At 34.5% G+C, this 18,370-nt stretch overlaps 1 protein-coding gene across 4 annotated transcripts in view; it reads right to left on the bottom strand.

Moving 5' to 3' along the window:
* The window catches only part of Cmpk (cytidine/uridine monophosphate kinase Dak1), a 114,940-nt gene that overhangs the window by 20,437 nt on the left and 76,133 nt on the right, over positions 1-18,370 (bottom strand). For all 4 annotated transcript variants that reach the window (XM_081752160.1, XM_081752157.1, XM_081752159.1 and 1 more), the window contains exons 4-5: positions 10,588-10,725; positions 2,971-3,147 (exon numbers count right to left, since the gene is read on the bottom strand). In XM_081752160.1, coding sequence (XP_081608286.1) covers positions 2,971-3,147; positions 10,588-10,725 — 315 coding nt within the window. The remainder of the gene's footprint in view (positions 1-2,970; positions 3,148-10,587; positions 10,726-18,370) is intronic.

Raw genomic sequence — 18,370 nt, 5'->3', positions numbered from 1 at the left:
CTTCAGAAGTGACCTGAAAGCAGCGATTTATGTCTCATTGTTTCAAGAGCCGGCTTTATGAGTCAGAAGATATGTCACCCAGCCAACCTTGGAAGATGTGATGGAATTGACAGAGGAACTGCTGTTCGTATCCGGAATGACCGACAGTGTCAAACACGTTTCTTTTATCAAGACCTTTCAAACAATTAACAAATTTCTTGTTATTTAAACTTTGAAGCTGTCAATCCATTTCCATAATGTTCCCAGGGATGATGATTGGGTGAATTTTCGGTTCATAAATTTAGGCTGTGCCTCCATTAGAACTGAATACGGATGTGACTGCGAACATATATATACAACCGCGGATCTAGGATATGATCAAGGGAGGGACTAAACCATAGTTCGCCGCTTTATCCAGTGTAAAGAAAGTAGGACTGAAGCCCATTTTATCCAGTGTGTACCTGAGCGTCAAAGGAGGGGGGCGGGCTATAACCCTTATAGCCCTTCCCTTGGATCCGTAAGAGACAAATAAAGTGGAAGGAAATTTTGTTTTTACAGTTTGCCTTTTGTCTTACATTTTATTCACAGAGCTTCCTCGTGGCTAAGCGGTTAACGTACACCTCTGGCGTGGGAGACCCTGGTTCGATTCCCAGCGGGAGATCATGTAGTTCGGATCTCCGTTAAGCTGTAGGTCCATGTCTCACATAGCCTCGCTGCTGAAAGGGGTGCTAAACTGAGAAACACACATATCGTTTACTTCCCTTCCATCAAACGTTCCCTAAATAGTCTAAGTTCCTTTTTCTTTTAGTCTTCCCTTTGGAAACTCGAACGCTCCCAGGAAGCGTTAACGCGCGCGTTGAAAACCACTGCTCTAGATAACTATGAACACGCAACTGACCACTTCATTCATTTTCCTTTACACCATAATATGTCTGGATAAATTTGGTAATATAATATAATACTGAATGGAAACAAACAAAATGTGGATCTTTTATTCCAAATGAGAACGCACATTACACATGTAAAGAATTTTGCAAGTATTAATACTTAAAAAATTACGGCAAAGCCATTTTAGCATTGCTAAGTTTTTTTCTGGTTTTAGATGTGACTACCTGTAAATGTTTTTGAAATAACAATTTGTTGTCCAACATTATTCCTAGATCCTTAACATAAGTTCTAAATTCAATTCTCTTATTACCTATTATATAATACAAAAGATCCGTTTTCCTGGAAGAAGTTATACGCTGAGTTTTGACAATATTCAAAGGCAGGAAATTATTCTCTGACCATTTAGCTAATATTTCAATGTTTTCTTGCAACATAACTTGATCTTGAACAGTATTAATTTCATTAAAGATTTTAATGTCATCAGCATACATCAAATATTTATAGGTTAACTTATAACGTAAATCATTTATGTAAAGTAAAAACACTAAGGGACCCAGATTGGAACCCTTGGGTACTCCATATTTTATTTATAAATAAAGGAAGTATAGCCATTACATCTAACTCTAAATTTCCTGCTACTTAAACATGAATCTATTCATGTTATTATATGATTTGACAATTTGTACTTGTACATAAATAAATGATGAGGCAGTTCATCAAACGCTTTTATAAAAGTAAATAACATCAGTCTGTCCACTAGATCAAATAACAGAAAATAGACTATGCACAAAACTTGCCAGTTTGTAATAACTGATTTATCATTTATAAACTCATGTTGATTACTGTGCAACTGATCACAAATAGTGCTATACAAGTAGTTGTACATTATTTTTTCAGAAATTTTAGGAATAACATAAATTATAGAAATTATAATAATCGATATTGTCACCATTAGTCTTGGGTATAGGTATTATGGATACTATCTTCCAAGCTTCAAGTTAAATATTTTAATTTAAGCTCTAATTAAACAAGGATAGTAACACTGGTGAAATTACTTCGACCACTCCTTTTATAATGAAAACAGGTATTCCATCAATACCAGATGCAGATTTGGTGCAAGGATTTAATACCATCTCTTAAATTTTTACTTGTAAACGGGGGTGGTTTCCTCTCACAGAAGGTATCTGATAATGCTAAATAATTATTTACATTACTAATAGTTGGAAATGTCTGATAAACTGATGTAAAGTACTCAGCAAATATATTTGCCAGCAACCCACAATCAGTAATCAAAGAATTAGTTTTAATAATTCTAGATGCAACTTGTTATTACCCTTAGATATGTATCTGCAAAATTTCTCAGGATTACTATTTAATTGATTTTTAATTCTGCTGTGGTAAATGAGTTTGTCATCTTTTAGATGAATCTTAAAGATTTTACGTTAACTGACAAATAATACGGGGTCTTCATAATTTGATGTAATTTTGTACCTTTTATTCGCTAAATTCTTAACTTTTGATGAAGAAATAGATTTTTTGGAGTACCAATAAGGATATTGTGATATTTTAGGACTCGACGTCGGGATATTTTTACCATAGCTTATACAATTACTTTCTCAAAATCCAAAATCACTTCATTTATATCTGCTTTTAGCAGAATATTATACCAATCAGTATTAGCTGGTTAGATAATAATAATAATAATAGTAATAATAATAATAATAATAATCTGGATGTTTAAGAACTTGAACTCGAGATATATCAGCATTCTAGTGCAATCGAATGCTTTTTTCCTTTTTCACATTTCTGGCCTCTATCCACCCCTCCCATTTCGTCTCATAATTTCACACCCTATTAAGGACATAACTACTTTATTCTTGAATTGATGAATAACTGAAACAATTATATACACAAAACAGCATTGTGTAACAGATACGAGTAACAGTATTAAATTACTATATGTTTGAATAGGCAATGTATTGTGATTAGTTGCTTACTCAATAGCATGTTCAATGTGTGAATCCATTGCATAATTATGTAAGTCACACTCCATTTAAGATGCAGTTGAACAAACAAACAAACAAATTATAAATTTACACCTACCACATCTGGTCTTCCTGTTGCATCTATTTTCCGAACACGTCCAAGATTTTCATAATACTTTACTATTGGCATCGTGTCATTGATGTATGTCTGGAACCTTTTTCTCAGACTTTCAATATTGTCATCAATTCTTCCACTACCTGATGCTCCTCTCCTTAAACATCTCTCAGTACAAACCTATAATAATAATAATAATAATAATAATAATAATAATAATAATAATAATAATAATAATAATAATAATAATAATAATAATAATATACAGTAAAGCATCGTTAATACGAACCCCGGAAACTCATGAGTTCATATTAGAAAAAAAAATCGTATTAAGCGGGAGTTCAAATTTTATTTTTTTCTACACATTACCCGCTTACAGTATGTAAGTACATACGCACTACAGTGTATTACTATGTCGTCATAGAAAACACTACAGTACTATATTAAGTATAGTACTGTAACTTGAAAAAAATGTACGCACAGGTAATTTTCTGAACGAAAATTCCTGTATATTGCTGTCGCAGACGGAACGAAAATACTTAGTAACTTCAAGGCCAACTGTACTCAAGGCTTGGAGCCGCGGTGGCTCAGTGGTAGAGCGTTCACTTCTGGTGCATGGGGTCCTTGGTTCGATCCCAGCTTGCGCCAAGTGAACTTTGTGGTGGACAAACACCGTGTGCGTGAGTTTCCTCGGGGTTCTCCCGTTTCCTTCACTTTATTCATTCCATCATTTCATTTATTTCTCATCACCCGTCTCCTTTGGCCTAGCCGGCATAATCGTTGGACGTGAAATTTAGATTTTTTTATTTTATTTTTATTTTTATTTACTTATTTTTTACTCAAGTCTTCCTGAAACAAGCGATTAATTCAGATGCTGTAACAAAACGTTCTAAAATGTCCAAGGTGTGAAACACTTCCTGGCCTTCGAACGGAATGATATTGTCCTCCTCACGTTCTTCTGATGACATTTCTTGCATCTCAGACACAACTGGTTATACATTAGATTCCACTGAAGCACATATGGCAACATCGTCATGTGCACTAAGAAACGGCTCGAATTAACTCCAGGGTTTGCAAAGTTTTATAGAATATTCCATTTGTCAGATGAAGTGGAAACGTTGTCACCATCTAACTCGTCAACAGGTTCCGCTAAAACATTGGCTGTGTTGTGATTACACGGATTTCCAGAATGCGGCGATAGTTTTTATTGCATCAAGCACACTCCAATTGGCGTTTTAGTCTCCTTTTCAGCAGCGTGAATTGCAGCTCTCATAAGTCGTTTGCGACTTCTAAGACTTCTTCATACGAGCCATAGTGTCTTGATCCAACGGCTGAAGACGACTTGTTGCATTCGGGGAGAGTGAACCTTTACATTATGGACTGTACAGCTGTCCAATGTCATTAGAACCATGCCTATTCTGAGCCACCATTCGACTGTTAAAACGAAGAAGCCACTTACGAAATGATGAGCGGTCTATCCAAGCTTCCTTATGGTAAGAGCAGAAGCAAGGTAGAACGATGTGGTTTCTCGGGCTTACCGATCACCCAAGGATGGCGTTTACCACTACTGTCTGCATTACACACACGGACAACAATTAAACTTTGTTTACTGTGTGCTCCATCTCGCATTTGTCACCTTTTATCTCGAGGGTACGACTTAGGTAAAGATTATTAAAAAGTCCAGTTTTGTCCATATTAGAAGCATCACGCAAGGTATAATTTTCTCTTACTTGGTCAAATTCATGCATCCAGTTGTTTGCTTCTTCTTCATTAATTTTATTTGCTTCTCCACAAATCACTAATGACGAAAATGAGTATCTCTTTTGGAACCGGTACAGTTAATCAGCGGATCAACTGAAATCTTGAACATCTAAATTTTTTGTAATCTTCTTTGCTTTTGACTGAATTGTATAGATCCACTCAAAGGTACATTGGAAGCGCGCAAATGGTCGAACCATTCTAGAGGTAAAGTTTGGACATCTTCGTGCTTAGCACTGCAGAGTTGCTTAGATTTGTTCCCAGAACCCGATGCAGCAGCATTAAGATTTTTTTTCACGATCTTTAAGTACTGTGGATAAGGTAGATGTGGCAATTCCTTACTTTCCAGTAAGTGTACTTTTCTTCAATACATCACGGTCTACTTCCTCTAGGAATTTTAGTTTCGTTTGCAGATCTATGACTGTCTGCTTTCTCTTGGCCATGATTCTTCCCTTACTGCTTGCAATTTAACATAGCTCGTACTAGTTAACTTCTAAATAATAATAATAATAATAATAATAATAATAATAATAATAATAATAATAATAATAATAATAATAATAATAAACACATTTGAACACAGAATTGCATTTGTTGATTGAAGCTCTTGTTGATGTGATGATCACGATTGTCGAGCAATGTTACTTGTGCTATGTTTTAAAGAATACAGTGTATTTTGTTAAGTTTTCAATTAAACGGGACGGAATGTAATGGAATGGAATTCATTTTCCATTCAGTTACGTTTAGTTTCCTGCCGGGTAACATTTCTGTAGCAGTTCCAGCAGAGAAGCAACAGGGAAAAATTTGAAAAGCTTTGAAAGTTCGTGTTAAATGAAAAAAAAAGTCTAATGACGAAACGACCAAAAACCAGTTCGTAATTTGTACTAACCGAAATTCATGTTAACCGACAAAACTTCCTACAAGATTATGTACATCGCTGCCGAGACCGAAATTTGGTTCATGTTAACCGAGTGTTCGCCTTAAGCGAGTTCGTATTACGGGAGGTTTACTGTAATTTATTTATTGATTGATGAAAAAGACACTACAGCTAAAGCCTTGATTTGTCACATTAGAGAAAATGACTCGAATAAAAAAAAATCATGAGAAGTATATAATACAAAATTTTAAAATATGTCAGAAGTGACATAAAGTAATAATTTATAAAACACAAAAGTGACGTAAATTTTAACAATACAATATAATGCACTTGCATAGAACTGTCCAAGAAGAAAGAAGAAAAAATATATAATACTTTGAAATACCGATTTAAATTCCGAAAACTCTTTATAATAATAATATTCTTTATTCTTTACTCATTACTGAGGAAAATAACACAATTAAAGCCTTGAACTGATCATATCGAAATAAAAGATACACGAGTAAAACGAAATGGAAAATATATTCCAAAAAAAAAAAAAATTAAAAACTTGAAATAATAAGTTAGGAAAGCACAAACCTTATATAGAAATTGACAACGCAATATACTATGAATACATATGACTGCCCTAGAAAATTAAAAGATGACTTATTAATAATACTCTTAAGATATTGAGTTTTAATTGAGGAAACTGTTTGTTAAAAATATCAAGTATTAAAAGTACCTTGTTAAGTTTGAATACTTTTATATATTGAAGTACCAACCAAATTATAGTTACAAGGAAAAAGTTGGAAATTTCTAGGATTATAAGATGGAGTTCTGATGTACAACAAATCGATTAGATCAATCTTATTATTAATCATCCTGTGAATAAATTTAATCTGCTGTAAAATACCCTGTAAAGTGCTTCTTTCAACGAGGGAAATAAAACTGGGTTTCAAAAGAATATCGTTGGTAAAGGTATTTAATTTAAATCGAAGTCAAGTCAAGAACGAAATATGAATAGGTTCAATAGCTTGAGATTTCGAGATCAAATTCCTGTTCCATATCAACGCAGCATACTCTAAGTGAGATCTAACATGCGCATAATATAGAACTTTCCAAGTTAAAACATCTTTAGTCTCTTGCAATCCATTTAGTAAGATATAAATTCCTTCTGGCTTTAGACAAAATATTATCAACATGTTCATTTAACAGTTATTTATTATTCATAACAATACAAAGATCTTTGATAGTAGAAACCATTTCAATTTTATGGTTATTAGTTATGAACAGATAAGCTAATACGTTGGTTTTGCTCAAATATAATACTGTTTTAGTTTTATTTATATTCAGAGGTAATAAATTATTTTAAACCATTTAAATGTTGAGTTAATAATTGCCTGTAATATTAAGTGATCCTGATAATTTTAAATACAACAAAATATATTACGATCATCAGCATACAGAAGAAATGGACAATTCAAAGAATATCAATATAATAATAATAATAATAATAATAATAATAATAATAATAATAATAATAATAATAATAATAATAATAATAATAATAATAATAAGTACTAGTAGTAGTAGTAGTAAGAGGAGAAGGAAAAATCACACTGTTAGTTCTACTTCATAATTTCTCTTTTTAACCATAAAATTCACCAGTAAATAAAATAACAAGAAAATATTTGAGGGCTTTGTCCAACATCACAATTGCTTGCAGAGAGGGCTCATAACTTATGTGCAGAAATTCTATTTCTCTGCTCGTTGACGTCACTATAGAAAATATTGAGCTTATCATCTGTTTCGTGCAACAAGACTTACTAATAAGAGAATCAATCCTTTATTTAATCCTTTCTTTTGCTGTGTTCGAGTTGCGTTCTTTTTCTTCTTAGTAGCAATTATTCGTGGGAATATCCTTCTATTGTATCTTTACGACTACGGGTCGAATATCATTGAATGATGACGAAGTAAATACCTTATTATTATTATTATTATTATTAATACTTGGGCTTGGCTGTACAAAATGATGATTTTAGGAAGGGTTGAGGAAGAAGTTCCCTCCCGGAGCTATGAAATTCGCTCCTAGAGCACGTCTTCGATTTCGTGCTTAACTTGGGTTACCGGTATTTTCACAATATTACTGTCACCCCCCACGTTCAAGGGTCAATTCAAAGTCCCTTCATTCCCGGGAAAATTTTCTGAATTTACTGTACAATCATGTGTAGTTAAATGCAAGAAGCTTAGATTGTGAAAGCATTGCAAGATGATACACGTGTATTTGTACTTCTTTTTAGTGTGTAATATCGTGATTTATATACACTACCGGCCAAAAGTATTGCATCACCACCGATATCAGTAGAAAACGAAATGAATGCACATATTTATGAACACAAATAGAACAATTTTATATTTGCGAAACAAAACAACAAAGGGTAACTCAAAACCAAAACAGAAGAGTCAGAATGTGAAACGAACTCATTCAAATTTGAGATTTATCAAAATATCCACCAATAGCTCTCAATACAGCAGCACACAACCTAGGCATCCTCGCGAGTAATTTCCGTAATGTTTGGGCTTTAAGTCCATTCCAACACGTTTGTAAATGTACCTACAACTGTGCTTTTTTAACTGGTCGACGTTTTCTAACGTTTCTGTCTAACTCATCCCACAATAACTCGATCAGATTTAAGTCTGGGCTTTCCGGTGGCCATCGCATGTTTATCAATTCTTTTTGTCTTTCTTTCTTTCTTTCCTAAGTACGACTTACACAAATGAAATGTGTGTTTGGGATCATTGTCTTGTTGAAAAATAAATCCCTGACCGACAAGCCTTTTGCCACTGTCTCTCCATAATGATAATCTTTTTACATTGTTCTCTCAATTTTTGCTAAATCACCAACATTTTCACCCGCGATACAACCCATACCATGACAGACCCACCACTATGTTTGACACTTGGATTAATGCATTGTTCGAGCATGCGTTCTCCACGAAGTCGACGAACAAACTTTCTGCGTTTAGTTCCAAAAATTTCGAATTTACTTTCGTCACTAAAGAGCACTTTATACTACTGTTGTACTGACCAATTCTTATATTCTTTAGCCCATTGCAATCGTTTGCGTTTGTTTTGTTTACTCAAAATTTTTTTGTTGTTGTTGTTGCAATGAATCCCCTTGATGAACCGTGTTTTCGAAGTCGGCGTTTCAGTGTTTTAACAGATACGACTGTTTCTCGGGTAGCATTAAGTTTTTCTCGAATTTCTGGGGCAGTTAGTGTTCGTTGACGTTTGCTTGTGATCACAATAAACTGATCTTCATTCTTTGACGTTATTCGCGGTCTTTCAGGTCATCGACGATTAATATTTGACAGAGTTTCGTTGAAACGTTGAATAGTGCGAACAACTGTAGATTGATGTATGTTCACTCTTCTAGCAATCTGTCACGTAGAAAACTTTAACGTGTACAATTCCACAATAACAGCACCTTGTTCTTTACTAAGTTCACGAACTTGAGCCATACTGTTCATATGTGTCGGACAAACAATCACTTATTTAGTATATTTTAGCTGACAACTCTTGATGGCCACTGGTCCCTGAAAGGCAAACAGAAAAGAAAACTAGGCACAATTGCAGCTGGTTTCGTACTTATAATGTCATTTTATGTTGTATGTAAACAAGTATTCATGTTAATAATTATACCAGCTAAAAGCTTATTATCTTCCTACTCGTCAAGAACTTTTCTTTTTGCTGTGAGGGTGAGGTCTCGCCATATTTTGAACTAATTTTTGATCGCGAGAAGTTATTTTACTGGTGACAAATTTAGAAACGTTTCAGAATGACTTAACGATAATTTATGTATAATATTCCAACATATTTTCATGAAAATCGGTACACCTTGTACGTATTTACAGCATTTCCATGGGTGATGCAATACTTTTGGCCGGTAGTGTATATATATATATATATATATACTAGCATCAATTACACGCTTCGCTGGGTTAAATTAATTAAAAATAGTAGTGTGTTCCGTTAGTCAGTCACTTTTTACTATTATTAAAGCGGTCTTTGATATCGGTCATTTTCGATTATTTTTATATATCACCCTTTCCATGTTTATGGGCATGGTATCGAAAGTGACATTGTTCATGTCAACGACTCCAAAAACTACGAATTCAACACCGATATTGGTCATTTCGATCATTTTTATCTATCTCCCCCTCGCCCACCCCCAAGTTGCGGGGCTGAATTTGGATATAAACGGCATCAGAAGTGTCACTGTTCATCTCAGTTACCTCAAAAGCTATAGATTCTATACTAATATCGTTCATTTTTAACTGTCTCTGCCTCTCCCGTAAGATATACCGTTAAAGTGATATGACAGAAACCATTTGAGGTTCGTACTTTGTCTATGTTGAAAATTTGACTGAGATCGGTAGGATGGTTTAAGCGTGATGAAGTCACAAAGACAGTTACTTTTATTTTTACTTTTTTGACATATATCTCCCTCCTCCCCTTCGTTGCATTGTAAAAGTGAAATGAAGAAAATATCCCAGGTCCAAACCTTATCTATGTTGAAAGTTCGATCGAGATCGGTCGGGTGGTTCAAGAGTTATTAAGTTTTATTCATTATCCTATATTTCCCCTCCTCCTCTCCCCCTCCCCTAAGATCTACTGTCAAACTCAAATGATAAAAACTTCCCAGGTTTGAACCTAATCTGTTAAAAAAATCATTGAGATCGATCGACTGGTTCAAGACATTACGAGTCACAAACATAGTCCCTTTCAATTATATATATATATATATATATATATATGTATATATATATATATATATATATATATAATTCCTGACATTTCCCGGTTTATCGCCTCCCAACCTGCAGATAGAAATATCAATAGGAATTGTCTGAGTCAAGAAGCGATTTTCCCCGAGAGAGGGGGAGAGAGAATAGCAGCTACATGCAAATAATACTGAAAAAGTAACGATGTTTCATACTTACTTCTTCGGGGCAATCGAAGAACAGAACAAACAGAAAGTTAACCTTCTCTGCCACCTGACGTTTCCAGCCTTCTAAATTGTCCTCATTCCGTGGAAATCCGTCAATAAGAAATTTATCTGATCCAGAATTAATCATTGCCTGTAGGTAAGAGTTTGTAAGAAATCACTACACAAGCACATTCATCATAATCATTCTTCGTAAGTTTAAAGAAAATATTCTTCATAATATATGAAGTCTTGAAATGATTCAACCCGCACTTCTTTTGGTTTTACAGAACTTTTAATTTTTTTTTTCCTGATACGTAATTAGCCATATACACTTTCCCATGTTAATGATAAAACAAAACCAACGAAGTATGTCAAATATTATACGTAATATATTTTTTCTTAATCTAGTAGAATAATGAATAATTTTAAAACAAACAGAACGTATTTCACCATGAAATTACAGAACACCTACCTAATAAAAAGACATACACAAACTAAGAAATTAAACATCTTCGTTGAAACTTGAATCTACAACTTAAGTGATGTGATGAAAGTTTCGCCATACAAAGGAAAACGGCACTGTGAGACATTCATCAGAAAAGGGTGGAGGTAATGGTATCTTTAAAGCGAGAGAAAGAAAGAAAGAGCAAAAAAAAAAAAAAAAAAGAGAGAGAGAGATAGATAGATAGATAGATAGATAGATAGATAGATAGATAGATAGATAGGTAGTTGCAATGGGTCTATTCCGGACGTTTTCGTTCAGTTTAGACCCCTTTTGCAATGCACGAAAATACACAAGGTGTCTATACGGGACGAATGGGTCTATTGAGGACCAAAAATGGGTCTAAGCCGGACGATAGGGGTTTAAATGGGACGGAGGGGTCTAAGTAGGACGATCAGTGCTACCAACATACTTTTATTAAAGTGTTTACTGAAACTTTATAAATTATGCTCATCTGATGGTGATTTGAAGTTTAGTGTTTCTTTTCAGCAGTAAGGCTATTAGACACTTGAATCTAAAGTTTGAGGTGGAATCCGAACTACAATTTCTGTTCTTTTTCAACCGGGAATCAAACTCGGGACCCCACGTACCAAAGTCGTGAGTGCTAGCCACTATAGCAACGAGAATAGCAATAATCATGACATAAGAGCTTGTGGTAGCATTATAGTATCAAACTACATATATCCATTATATTTCTTCCATCTCATTTGGAATTTTTTTTTAATGAGAAATATTATACTAGTTTCCAACTCTACCATTATACCAAGATCACTAAAAGTACAGTCATCCAAGTAAACAAAACACATCTTAATTCCAAGTAATTCGGAATACTTAATAAATAAAAAGATAAATACACAAAAACATTAAAATAGAAACGTAAAACATTAAACACTTGATGTAGCACTTACAATTTGGGACATCTTTTCGGTATAGTTTATAAATATCTTATTGATAAAGTTGTAGACCGTTTATGGTGGCGTTTCCTGGTTCGATGGTGGCTAGTGCCAAGTCAGATTTGGAATAGAAAAACACCGTGTGCATCGGTTTTCTCTGGGTTCTCCCGTTTCATCTATTATCAAGTGTGGGAGGATTCAGTAGTCTCCGTAGAAATAATCATTTTGGAAGCTCCACTGTTTTCACAAAATATGGTCAAAGTCCTTTTTCAAGTATGATGTTGCAAACTAAATGTGTTTCAACTTTCATAAAACTCAAACCGGTTACGAGTGTGTGGGGGAAAGACTATGATGATTATTGAAGTTTAGCATCTCTTTTATGCACCAAAGCTATATAAGACGTAGATCTACAGTGAAATATGGAATGTGAACGACCATAATACTTTAAAATTTAGGTACTCTTTCATCACGAATCGAACCCATAATCTAATGAAGCAAGGACGTGTGTTAATTACTAAACCAGCGAAAAGTTTGGGGAAAAATTGAAAGTGTATATATTACATCTTGAAAATTGATCTACCAGCTTTCACAAGAACTTAAAAAAAAAAAATTAAAGTCGGGATACACGGAAGCGAATTAGATTAGTCTTAGTATGGAACAGTAAAGAGAGACCTGTAGAATGCATTCAAAGTTCACTACTCTTACGCTTTTGGTAAGGAAAAAATTTAACTTGGGAAAAAGTATTTTAAATTCATCTTGTGGCAAACAGTTTCTAGTCACCGTGCTCCAATCACCGCAGGCTTCTTAGAGGTACACATAATGATTTATTTATACTTTGTCATTTACCCTACACTTCCCTGGCTACAACCCAATTATGAATTAGATATTTGGAAGCTTCCAGCTGGATGGATGGTAAGTTAGGCATAAAGTCTAAATGTATATCAAATAACGAAGGGGCACTAGTATGTTTGGTTTAAGTTAAACATAAAAGATATATGTCATCTCATTGAACCCGTGCCCTTATATGTGGAAGACATACCATGAATGCGCACTTACAAAAGGGGCCAACCTGTTCCAAAATGAGTGTTTCTTTAATTGACAATTTTGTAATACGAATTTTGATTACTCCCTCATGTAATCACCATAGCTAATAGGAACATTAATAACAACTAGCTCTTTATTTGTGTTAACATTCTCGGATTTACAGATTCTATAATTCAAAGAGAGAAGGATTACAATCATTAGATTGAATGAGTGGAGAATTTCAATATGTGTTATCAGTGGCGTATTTAAGATTTCGTTTCGGGAGGGGCTTTGCTAACTTTCGGGGGGGATTTGCCTGTAAATGTGAAAATTTTGCAAGATATTTAATTTTCTTTACTATAGTAAGTAAGATTTCCGAGGGTTTAAGCCCGGAAGACCCTCCTAAATACGCCACTGTGTGTTATTGTTTATATTATTAAAAAAATATGATCATTCCAATGCAAAGTAAACATTTTTAATGCACTTAATTTTCCAACTTTAAAAATTTCTAATGTTTCTTAATATGCCAGTATTTACTCTAATTTCTCATCTAAATTTATGTTTTGTGCAGTTTGTGTTTAGAGTATATTCTTCTATAGTTATTTTGCGTTTTTTTTAAATTCAATTATTGTCAAATTACTTTAAGTTTAAGGCCACACGAAAGTTCTATGAACAACAGGAATTGATATAGCATAATTAAATAAAAATATTGTTAAACCTACCCAGGGATTAGTGGCCGCTTGGCTTAGTGGTAGAGCGTTCACTCTGGTGCTTGGGGTTCCTGGTTCGATCCCAGCTCGCGCCAAATGAACTTTGTGGTGGACATACACCGTGTACGTGGGTTTCCTACGGATTTTCCTATTTCCTCCCAATTTCTTCATTTTACCATTTCATTCATTTCTCACCATCACCGTCTCCTTTAGCCTATCCGGCATAACCGTGGGACATAAAACTCAAGGATTTCATTTCAATTTCTACCCACGGATCAAGGCCGGATTAAGGAGGGCTTAGGGGGCTGTAGCCCTGAGACTAAAGGCGGATGGGGCCCCCCAATTTGATCAAAGTCTCAACTGGCTGTCTAAAACGAATCATACAAGATACAATCATCATAAGATAGTATAAAATATGACCAAAAATATTATTCTCTTAACTTTCCTATTGCACTTTCACAGAAATGTATTAAGCAAAGTCTACAGGGCTCACTATTTTTTTCTAACCCCGGGTTTCCAGATGATTTAGTCCACTCCTGCCAGGGTTCTGCTACTAGAAAGTGATGCCTCTGTGCATGCATGTGTACTTGTAAGGACGTATTCTGCTGGACACAGTCGAGATTAGTAGACTAACAGTACACAATTAGAAAGAGCAATTCTAACTTGTTCAAAAATGTATGTAAAAACTGCAGAGTATAAAGCTATAGAATTAGAGATTTTACGTATACAATAACAGAGTAACTACGGCTTCATCATACTGAGGTTTACTTGCACACAAATTTGTGTATCAGTAGAGGTCAAAGCAGGATGTGTATTTACTGGTCGAGCATTGTTTACTGATTTGCAATCGGAAAATCCTGTAACCAATCATTCTGTTCAAAATAAAAGTTAGCAAATGGTTTTATGTACATACAGATACAAAAGTATTTTAAACTCATGATGAAAATTTTCTATTTTTGATTACTATATTACAATATGTTGATGTTCTTAGGTTTAGTATGTTTGGTTACACCAGACCCACCACTCTCTGCTAATACTTTAATATATTAACAGTACAAACTATTTCTGTCTCCAACTGCTTTTTCATCACGTGACCATTTTTCTATATAAGATTGTTCTGTTTCAGCTTCTAAGCTGTAAGTTATCTTCTCGTAATTGATTCTTCGAGATTTCTTTCCTTCACAGTTTAATTTATTATGACTATTACGGTGTTGCTCTCGTGTTTTAAGGCAATTGGGAAACCCTTACATTATGAGCTATCAAATCTTTGTTTCGAAAAAAAAAAAAAAAAAAAAACAATAAATACTATTGGAAGTCAACGCGCTGCCCACACACTATTGAGTCAAAGTATGCCATTTGATTCGCTGTAGCCATTTGTTGTAAGTTCAGATAGATAGAAACGCTTCATATCCAAGGGGTCTAATCGGATAGAAGGCTTTTAGACCCATCTTGGAATGAACTAAAATATGCAAGGGGTCTAAAACGGACGACTAAATGAAACATCGTTTCCGACTATTTTTCTATACACTGTTATTACTCCCGTTTTAAAAGGCTGAGGTAGCTAGCTACCATGAGACAAAAATAGCCAACTTGTTACAAATATGGTTTCTGGCTCGCGCTAGTTATAAAGTGTAATCTACATTCTCGATATGCTTTACAGTATTTTCATTCTCTCTGTGAAGAAGAAAAGATACTGCAATTATACAGTAAATAGACATGATTTATGGACACTACAGTGCGTCAATGCAAGTTTTCGCTTACTCTCAGCTAGTATGCCTTCTATCTATTTACACGAAGCAACTCGGAGATTATTGCATGTTTATAACTGACTAAATATGGAACATGGTAGGTATTAAATTTTGAAAATAAAAAAATAACAAAAATATTACTGAAAATCATAACAAACACATCATTTCCACTTACTTGTTATGGTATATCGTGTATAAGTTGAAACTACAGGTAAAGTGAATTCCCAAGAGGAAAAGAATATTAGTGAGGTACTGACACGTGAAAACTAGAGGTGATTTATTGCTTTACAACTCCTTTTGTCTGCCATTACAACAGGCTATGCAAAGAATATGCCAATCAATGAAACGAGCTGGTGAGTATCGTAGATTTTTGCTTAGGTGGCAAATAAAAGGAAGTATTCCTGGGTATATAGCGTCTTGCAGTGATAAAATTGCGCAAAGTATAAAAATAAGTTTTCGATTATTTTATTAGGTGCAATCTGACGTACTTGTTCATAAACGAAGCTACATAATATAATGTTTCTGTAAAGATATGGTCCGTTTTGTCTGTTCTTCATTCATGGCTTAGTATGCTACCAAGAATAGAGACCGGAACAATTACTTTGACCACTATTCTACGTTGCGGCACTAAGCTATCTCACGTAGACACATCTCGACTTTTGAGATTGACTTTGTTTCTAAAATGAATTATAATGTATAATTGTCTAGTTGAATTCTCATAATATAGAGTTTTATCGTCATCCATTAATAATTCTTTAAAGGAGCAGATATAAAAATAATAGAATGGAACACAAGATAAGGAAATTCAATTACACAGTTTACTTTCGAAACTATCTTCATTTCTATTGTTATTTCTACGGCCAAATTCTCTTCTTACTTAAGAGTTCCAAAGTGGAATTGGACTTAAAGAGAAGCGTAAAGTCATGTGTAATATTCCCTTAAGAATTCTTCTATCAGCGTATATTTACAAGAAAAATGTCCGTTTTCAAGAGTCCATAGACCGTTCGATAATTATCGTAATATAATCACCTATTTATGTGTTACTCTCTTGAGGAAAGACAAATAATTTCAGGAAAACTGAAATTTCAAACAATTTGGACTATTTTGCAAGGGTTTCAATACTTTTCGGGGAACTGAAAATGCACATTCCGAAAATATAGTTACAACTACAAATTGATTTGCTAGTGTAGTCATGTGGGTCGTGTATTATACGTCATTATCCTCAGCACGGACGTACTTTCCGAACAAAACCACACACACATGTATTCTGAATTCCTAGTTCTGGTTATATTCGTGAATATTTAAGAATATCCTGCCAAAATAGTGATTTGTTTACTTTTACACAAAATGGTGCACAATCGCGGCCACAGAGGTCGGTTAAGGCACGAGAAATACCACGAATAGCCTTAGAAAACTGTCAGATTACTACAAGTAGGAATGGGCACGAGTCGACTTTTCAGCCGAGGCAGAGAAATTTTCTGTATTCTAGTCACAGTTTTTAGGTCGATTTTCGAGTCGAATCGAGTTTGATACTTCGTTCACCCGTGCGGCTCCTTTTAGCTCATTTAGAGATCATAGATTTCTTTGTTTCGAAAACGAAAGCTATGAAAAAATAAGCAGTAATGTAGAATAATTTTAGTGTTGCTCCCGAGAAAGGCCAATTTTCACATCTCGTCAATCCCGAAAACGAGACGAGACTACATTACCCTGAGACAACACGAGACAATCTCAAATATCGTCTCATGAACATTGCTGCATGTAGCAAAATCAAGCTAAAATTTTGTAAATAGGATTCTTTAACAGTAATTCGAGAAATAGCTAACACAGTGCTTACTAACCTGCGGATGAACTCGGAAGAATAGTGTGAAAATCTATTACCGTAGAACTCTGATAATCCGCCGCAAGGAGCCCTGACCCGGACACCGACGAACCAAGCGTAGGTATAGGCCCTCATATTCCATGTTTCTACGCATGTGGGTTGCGTCCCCAAAGCTCCTCTCGGGGCTTCTCCCTCAGACTCCGAAGTAACTTTTTTAACTTCGAGAATTAGAAAACACTACTTTTTGTAACAGTTATCACTTAAAATTTTCAAGTTGACCTCAGAAACACTATAACAGGGTTCTTTGGAGAATTTTTACAGAATTGAAACTTTTGAAACTGTTACACATTATTGTCATCCATTTCCCTCACATGCATATAGTTATTTTTTAGGCTGGTCTTTTGATTCAGGGGTTACTAATACGAGTACCTTGAGAGCACTTCTTATATAGAATTTAAAACTAAGTTTGAAATTATACAAAACTTTTATTTTCATTCATTTTAAACCTAATAGCACCAATTGAATGCATGTGTACCCCAACTTCAATTTTTCATTTACTGTTCCCATTTTTTTGGTGGAGAAATTTACTTATTCAAAGCATTGTTTTCTGAACGCTACGTTTCTGTAAGAAAATATTCAGATCATTTCAACAAAGTGGACAAGGAATAAGTATTTTTTTCTGTTGAGTGCAGCTGCACCCCTGCTTGCTGCTTAACATTCTGCAACGATTCAATTTCTCAGGGATTTCCAACAATGTGTTACAGGTTTTGTGAAAGATTTGTTTTCAATATTATTAAAAACATCTGAAGTATGATTACTTTCATGAGCAACAAACGTCCATCTGCACAGATTATCCCCGTATATACAGTATATTATATAGGATGTGAGTGTACTGTATAAATAAACGGTGTCCCATAAGTCTGGTTGCACAGGCCATCTAGATAGCGATTAAAGATATGAAAAAGTGATGAGACATAAGAGAGCAATGTTACTGGAAAGTATAGGCTATCGGTCTAAAATGTTTCAATATTTCAAATTGGACCAAACATCTGAGCTCTACAGTGGTGTAGTGCTCAATTAAAGAATAACGTAGCGTTACCA

The sequence above is a fragment of the Thermobia domestica genome, chromosome 3 (assembly GCF_964235325.1).
Source record: "Thermobia domestica chromosome 3, izTheDome1.hap1.1, whole genome shotgun sequence".
Classification (NCBI taxonomy): domain Eukaryota; kingdom Metazoa; phylum Arthropoda; class Insecta; order Zygentoma; family Lepismatidae; genus Thermobia; species Thermobia domestica.
The sequence above is the reverse complement of the archived record's forward strand: the minus strand, read 5'-3'. Positions and strand labels throughout refer to the sequence as shown.